Below are 8,963 nucleotides of genomic sequence, written 5' to 3'. Positions count from 1 at the left end.
CATATTTCATTAAATTTGTATGCCCATTCACACCAGTTTTTTTGAATTCGTATTTATTCAAAACATCCATGAAATTTGTCAGCTGACAGCGCAGTTTCGGCTTTTTAGCCATCATCGGAGCTGAATATTGTTGTGAATAATATTAAAATATTAAAATCCTTGAAATGAGATAAATTAGGAAGATATAAAATAATATTAAGATGAAAATAAATATATTGAATGTTGATAATAATAGTTTTATAATGTAGCGTACCTTTGAAATATGGTTAAACATAAAATTGAACATAAAATTAAACATATTTATAGTTAAATTTTAAATATCAACAATTTGTTTTGTGGTGCACATGTTTGTAAAGCAGGTAGATTAGGTTATAGTTTAATAATGTAACATACCTTTAAAATATGGCTAAACATAAAATTGAACATACATATATATATATATATATATATATATATATATATATATATATATATATGTTCAATTATATGTATGGATATATTTATGGTAACGTGAAAACACACAAGTTGAATAACCCTTTGCGTCCTATCATTTCACAGTGCCCCACGCCTACATATCACTTGGCAAAAACAATCAATAAACTGTTACAACCGTATATTCCACGCACATTTTCTGTTAATTCTAGTTGTGAGTTTATTGATATCATAAATGGCAATAAACAGTGTGATGGACATATGGCTTCTCTCGACGTTGAGAGCCTATTCACAAATGTTCCAATCGAACATACTATCGACATCATATGTTCACACGTTTACAACCATCCCACACTACCTCAGCTTGATATACATCCAGATTTACTCAAAGATATTTTGCGATTGTGCACTGTTCAGAGTCCGTTCACTGCTCCCGATGGTTTACTTTATCTGCAGGTGGATGGTGTGGCGATGGGATCTCCTCTTGGCCCACTTTTTGCTGAGTTTTATATGTCGGATCTTGAAACTCGCATATTTAAAGACCCAGATAACAAGCCGTTGATATATGCACGATATGTTGATATATTCGTCATTTGCAAAACGGTTTCTGATGTGTACTGTTTGCGGAATGTCTTCCAAAATAATTCCCATCTAAAATTTACTATTGAGTTCAGCAAAGAAAATGAAATTGCGTTTTTGGATTGTCTTATCATGCAACACGAGAAACAATTAATTTCAAAGGTCTATGTTAAGCCAACCAACTCAGGTCAGGTGCTTAATTACAACTCAGATTGCCTTAAAAAATATAAATATAACGTAGTTTATAATTTTGTGCACAGGGCATATAAAATTTCATCCAATAATACTATTTTTCATAGTGAATTAGTTAGAATCAAACAATTCTTAATAAACAATAATTACCCGAACAAGTTAATAGATACCATTATTCGCAAATACTTGAATAAAATCAGTGACTCAACATCTGTTCCTTTGCTACCATCGGCTTCAACAAAAACAATAATACCGATCTTTTACCTTAATCAAATGCATGACAACTACAAAATAGATGAATTTCAACTTAAAAATATTATAAAATCTAATATCTCCATGTGTAATGGTGAACATAAACTTAAACTCATCATATATTATAAAACTAACCGGACTTCTAACTTAATAATAAAAAATAGTAATAGACATTCTACAAGTATTTTGGAACAGAGTAGCGTGGTGTACAGCTTCAATTGTCCTATGCCACACAGTGTTGTGGAAAATTATGTTGGGCATACGCGTACTACTCTGGCCAGAAGGCTTACGATGCACGTACAGAACGGTGCCATTAAAGATCATACGCTCAAATCTCACGGTTTGCCACTAACCAGAGCATTACTTGATGTTAACACGAAAATACTTGAACGTGAATCGCACCCAGTTCGCCTCAAAATTAAAGAAGCTTTATACATCTACAAGAATAAACCCGCTATGAATAAACAATTTAACACATTTGATCATAGCCTACATCTTTACTCCCAGTATAGACATGATAGTCCACAACGTGCCGTTCATACCATACTGGTACAAAACTGACGTTTTGTACCAGTTTTCCCACAAACTGTAGTTGCAGCGTTCATCAAAACGGTTTTGTATGTACTCCAATATGTCCTGGCTTGCGATTGGTGGTCTAACTTGTCTAAAAATCTGTTAAAATTTTTCTTGATGAATATTGCTTTTCAACTTCAACTTGAAGATTACGTTTACAAGATACATTACATATTTTATATATGTTATTTTAAAATTAATAATGATATTTTTAAATTAATATCAATAAAATAAACATTATAAAACATTTTGTTAATTTAGTTAATAAATTAAATAATAAATTACAATATATTATTAGAAAAATAAAAAAATTTAAATCAATAAATAATACTATAGGGAAAATTATTAAAAATTGTATAAACTGGCACTATAGCAAAACAAGCATAGCGTACGAAAAAAGACATAGTTGGTGCCTTATGTATCAAAAACGACAAAAATGAGATGGTTCTTGAACAAGATGAGATCAAGCTACAGTGGAGAGAATACTTCAACCGTCTGTTAAATGAAACAAATCCCATCAATGTCAACTTTGACGCTCCACCTATCGAAGGCTCGGTTACGTCTGAGCAGAATGCAATGGATACAACTGATGCCGTTCGAGCACGCATATATGCAGCCTGGAATAAATGGTATCTTCTTGCTTCTATATTGATGCGGCGTGACATTCCACTACCACTACGGTCAAGACTTTATAAATCTGTGATACGTCCGGTGTTGTTATATGGTGCATAAACATGGCCAATGACAACCAAACTGGAACAACAACTTCAACGAACCGACATGAGAATGCTCCGATGGATGCAACGAATTAGTCTGAAGGACCACATCAAATCTACCGAAATCTTGCGTCGTGCTGGTTTAGATGATATAAAGGACGAATGCCGGCAAAACCGTCTGCGGTAGTTTGGTCATGTCAAACGAAATGGACACAGTGCCATAACTTCTCTTGCAGATGTTGAAGTACCTGGCACACGTCCCAAAGGCCGTCCAAAGAAGTCCTGGTCGCAAACAATTGAGCAAGACATGAAAGCTCTAAATTNAAATGAAATGGATACAACTGATCGCCTAATTTGGCGCAAAATATTGATGGCAAAGAAAACAACGTCCTAAACTGGGTCTCTGGACGCTAAACGAAGACTGATAAAGTATTGTATAAATTCGACCGAATTGTTGGTAATAATCAATTTAAAGTGTGTCGTTTTTGGAAAATTGGAAAGATGAACTTTAAATTGATTAATGAAAACAATTCGGTAGAATTTATGCAATACTATATATATATATATATATATATATATATATATATATATATATATAATTTGGTACGAGGTTTTTAGAAAGACATGTTCGATTAAAAATAATACCCCAATTTGTAGTTATTTGCTTATTATTTAATTTAAATATTGTATTGAATTATATGAAATGTTAAATCAATAAAATCAATTAAAAGTTACTGATAAATGTGGCCTAAAATAAATGTCAGCATGTGTGATAACCTTTGTAAAATCAACATTTATAAATCAACATTTATAGATCAACATTTATATATATTTATATATATTTATTTATATATATTGCTTCCGGCATGTCGGACGCACGTAAAATTATAATTAGCGAATTATTATGGTATTTAACTAAAAATGTTGAAAAGTTGAAAAACGGCAAGTTTAGAAATATTGTAGCTGATTTTTATACCTCCGCTGAACTTCAGAATGGCCTCAAAGTTTTACAGGGAAAATTGGAAAGTTTGAAAAAGGAAAAAATTAAAATTACAACACGTGGAAGTACTAAACTGGGATGTTTGTTATCAGCATTCACCATTCTTAACATCGAGAGAATTCCCAATGAAACACTTACAAACATTTCCCCGAATTTAAATAATAAAATTGACAGAATTGAAAATTTGGTCAATGAAAATATTGTGTGAAATAAACAGTGTTTGATACTCTGAATACATTCAACACCAGAGAAAATATTGTTAAACTTAACGCTGCACAATCATCTACGAAATACGCTGCACAAACTAACACGAAAACTCTTAACAATTCTTGGTCTGGCGGGAAACTTTTAGATCTCAACAAAGCTCCTTGTTCAACAAATATACAAACTGACGAAAGTGGTAATGAAAATAAACCTTTTCAACTTAAAATTTCACGTCGCAAATTGATTTATCTTAACACCGCTTCAACACCTAAAAGAGAAATAATCAGGAAAAATACAGGAAAAATACAGGAAAATTAAAAGCTGAACTTGGCTTCAAAGCTGTTGCACCACCAGTTAAAAAATCTTTCATTTACTTGGGAAACCTCAACATTACCAAAACAGAACACTTAAACAAAGCTGGAATAAAATTTATATCCATCTTTCCAATAGCAAAACGAGGTTCAAATGTTGAAGGCGATGATAACAAATCTAGTGCAGCATTTCGCATCTGTGTCGCAAACAATGAAGATTTTAAAATGTTCGAAGATGACTTATGGCCCGAACATGCAATTATACGCGATTGGATATTTAATGTCAAACCAAGTGACACCATCGAAAACAACAACAACAACAAACATGGCTAGAAATAACACAAGTTCTGTTGACTTTATTTTGAATTCGAGTAATTTATTTCACAGCAGTGAGTATTTTTCTGTTCCTGATTTTTCCTCTTTATTTAACGAAGACAACACAACTATCAAAAACTGTTTTTCTATTTTCTATGTAAACACAAGAAGCATATTCAACAAAATAAGCGATTTTCAGTTACTTTTGTCTAATTTGAATTATTTACTTTCTGTTCTTGTTATCACAAAAACTTGGCTAACTGCTGATTTGTCTAAATCAATTGATTTAGATAACTATGATTTCATAGATCTTTCACGTAAAAAAAATTGGGTGGGGGAGTTGGATTTTTTGTTAAAAAAAACGTTGAATATTCAAAAAAATATGAATTTTTCGATGAAAACATTTGCGAATTTTTCAACTGAACATCGATGTTGTCAATATTACTTTAATTTACATACCCCTTAAATCCAACTTAAATTTATTCTTTGACTTTTTATCAAACTTTTACAAAAACAATGTATCAAATTTTTCATATATTATTGGCGATTTTAATATAAACTTGAACTCCTCGAATCATACTAAAAACAGTTTCGAAAACATTCTTTATTCTCAGAATTATCACTTGCTAATTGATCAACAGACTCGCGTGTCCAAAACAACTTCAACATTAATAGACAATATATTTACCAATATTTACTCAGATCACCTAAATGGCATTTTAATGGTGGATCTATCAGATCACTATCCCATTTTTTCATTTAATTTAAAACAAACATCACTTCCTAAGAAAGATGACATCTTAGTAGCAAGGAAATTTTCATCTAATACAATAAAAGCTATTAAAGAAACTGGGACTCTGTTTTTAATAGGGATGCACCGAAGTTCGGCCCCGGCTCCGGCCAAAATCCGGCTTTTTTATCGGATTTAAGCGTCTATCGACATTTAAAAATGTTATAAATAGAAAAAAAAATTTCATTGAATTCAATTAATTTTATGTCAATAAGTTAAAAGCTAGGCATACATGACACATAATAACAACATCACTAATTATGAGATGAGCTGGACAATTTTTTTTATGCTATAACATGGGTTATGCAAAAATTATAAGCTGATCTTTGTGTACAGAATTTGGCGTATCACACAGCTTATTCATATATTTGAATTAATTAACTATTTGCTTGGCGTTATTTTTTGATGTTCAACGTGTAGATAACCGTAAATGTGAGTATTTTTTCTAACGTATGTAAAATGGTAACTAAAATCCGGCCCCGGCCGGCTTTTGAATTTGAAATCCGGCCAAGTCCGGCCACGGCCTGATTTGAAAAACCTGAATCCGGTGCATCCCTAGTTTTTAACGAATCTGATATTGACATAAGCTATAATAACTTCAATTCAACATTTTTAAATATTCTAAATCATCATGCTCCTCCAACAGCAATTAAAAATAAGAAATTTAAAGAAAGTTGGATTACTAAAGATATATTAAATTTATCTAAACACGTTTATAAATTATTTAAAAAGTATAAAACAAATCTAAGCGACAATAATTTAATAAAATATAAAAATTTTAGAAATTTTTTAAAATCTACTAATAGATCAGCTCAAAAATATTTTTATGAAAATCACTTTTATTTGGCTAAAAATAATTCTAAATATAAATGGAAAATAATTAAAGACATTTTAAAAACAAATAAGTCGAAAAATTTAATTGATAAAATTAAAATTGCTGACGAATTTATTACTGACAAATTTGAAATATCTAATGCCTTCAATGATAATTTTATTAATTTGGTTAGTTCTTGTCGAAACACTTTCTCTGTTGACTCCTTGAATTAACTAAAAAAAATTTACAGATCTTTTTTTCTTGAACCTACCAATCGGTCAGAAGTTATTCAAATAATAAATTCGCTTAAGCCCAAAATGTTAACTTTTGATGAACTTAACTCATTCATAGTTAAAACTTTCAAAAACGAAATTTTATCTCCACTTACTCATATTTTCAACATTTCTCTCGAACAAGGTATTTTTCCATCAAGCTTTAAACTCAAAAATTGTTCCTATCATGAAAAAAATTGACCCCTATAACTTAAATAATTACAGACCAATTTCTTTATTATCACCTTTATCCAAAGTATTAGAAAAACTTCTTTACAAACGTTACAAACGCTTTTCTTTTCTTATGAAAAACAATGTTCTCACTGAAAAACAGTACGGATTCAGAGCCCACCATTCATGTGAACTAGCCATTCTAGAATTGGTTCAAAAAATATTGACCAACATGAGTTCACGTAAACTTACTCTTAGAATATTCTTCGATTTTACAAAGGCATTTGATCTGATTGATCACGATATTTTGTTACATAAACTTAACCATAATGAGATTCGTGGTATTACAAATCAATGGTTTGAGAGTTATATCTAGAAAGCAATATGATTTTGTGAATGATGTTAAATCTGGGACGCGTGAAGCTTCGTGTGGAGTCCCGCAAGGGTTTGTATTAGGCCCTTTGCTTTTTTTAATTTATATAAATGACATTCCCTATTTATCAAAAAAGATGAATTGTATTCTTTACGCTGATGATTCAAACATTTTTTATTCTTCTGATGACATTAAACGAGATTTAGATGTCATAAATAATGAACTCAAATTATTCGAGGATTGGTTCTCCATGAACAAACTCAAATCGGCCTATGTTATTTTTGGACCAAAGATTTTAACCAATAGTTTCTCGGACTTGGACCTTGTGTTTAGTAATGTGAAATTAAACAGAACCAATCAAGTTGTTTTTTGGGGTTTAGTTTGCAAGATAATTTGTCTTACAGTTATCTCATAGAAAATCTTAAATCAATAAATTCATAGGTATACTTTATAAAATCAAAAATAAGATTAATTCCACAATATTAAAAGATTTGTATTGGAGCTTTATATACCCTTATATTCATTATTGCGTGATCATATGGAGAAATAGTCCTGCTTATCTGCTAGATTCACTGTTAAAATGTCAAAAACGTTTTATAAGAATTTTATTCGATTTGAAATTTAATGACCACACCTCTAATTATTTTCAGATTGCAAAACTACTTCAATAAAACAAATTTATTACACATGCATCTCAATATTTATATATAAACTTATTAACAACTTAATTCCAAAAAATTTTAATAATTTATTTATAGTAACGCAATCCAGTTAAAACACACAAGACATACCTCAACATTTTATATTGAAAAAACAGATTGAAACTTATCAATAGTAGCATAAGAGTCGTCGGACCTAAGACGTGGAACAAATTACCTGAATATCTGAAGGAAGCAAAATCCGCTGTAAAATTTAAAAAAGACATTAAATCATTCTATTAACATTTGAACCCCCTTAACTTTTTGTGTGGGTTTATGTACGAGTGTGTGTGTGCGTGTATATATGTGTGTGTGTGGATAAGTATGTTTTGCGTGAGTCTATATATATATATATATATATATATATATATATATATATATATATATATATTTGTGTTTTAATAATTACAAACGATATTCTGATAAAAATGTAAAAGAGTTGATTACATAATAATTTTTATTCCGTTTTTAGTTTTTTTAGGATTTGTAATATGAATGTAAGTTCACATGTACTAAAATATTTAAAATATGCTCTCATTTTTACAATTGTCACTGGTAATCAATACCAAAAAACCATATTTTCTTTTCGATTTCCAAATCATTTCTTTTCATTGATATCATTCTTTGTTTTGATTTGATGAAATAAAAATGTCAAATATATATATATATTATTTATATATATGTGTGTGTGTGTGTGTGTGTGTGTGTGTGTGTGTGTGTGTGTAACATCCAAAATTTCCATTCATATGTTTCACTAGAGACATCCTTTACAACAACTACTTCATACTGTATATTTATATACAGTATGAAGTAGTTTGTTATTAAATTACTTTGGCACATATATAATAAATACATTTTATATGAGACTTTATTTTTCTTACTTCTAATCATTGTCATTGGTTTTCCATTAACCAGGAAGATAAGCAAGAACTGTGTGAGAAGATTTACCAGGAAAGATTGGCTTGCTTGGAGGTCAAAGTTCAAAACCGTATGATCCAGCAAAAGCTGCTCACCATCAACTCGTCATCCAACATTGTTCCTCATGATCAACAAACTCTACTTGGGTTCAATGGTAGAATTGATAAAAAAAACTTGATTAATTGCTGACTGACAGACTGACCGACTGACTGTACTGACTGACTGACTGACTGACTGACTGACTGACTGACTGACTGACTGACTGACTGACTGACTGACTGACTGACTGACTGACTGACTGACTGACTGACTGACTGACTGACTGAGACGTCACCATGTTAATGACGTCAAAA

At 30.6% G+C, this 8,963-nt stretch overlaps 1 protein-coding gene across 1 annotated transcript; it reads left to right on the top strand.

Annotated features, from left to right (window-relative positions):
• Positions 1-3,737: 3,737 nt before the first annotated feature.
• HELRODRAFT_158583 (hypothetical protein) lies at positions 3,738-4,592 on the top strand (the record flags this gene model as incomplete). Its single annotated transcript, XM_009010610.1, has 2 exons — positions 3,738-3,770; positions 4,224-4,592. 2 exons carry the CDS (start codon positions 3,738-3,740, stop codon positions 4,590-4,592), a joined length of 402 nt encoding a protein of 133 aa, XP_009008858.1.
• Positions 4,593-8,963: the final 4,371 nt, after the last annotated feature.

This window comes from Helobdella robusta (assembly GCF_000326865.2).
Source record: "Helobdella robusta unplaced genomic scaffold HELROscaffold_1, whole genome shotgun sequence".
NCBI classification, from domain to species: domain Eukaryota; kingdom Metazoa; phylum Annelida; class Clitellata; order Rhynchobdellida; family Glossiphoniidae; genus Helobdella; species Helobdella robusta.
The sequence above is the reverse complement of the archived record's forward strand: the minus strand, read 5'-3'. Positions and strand labels throughout refer to the sequence as shown.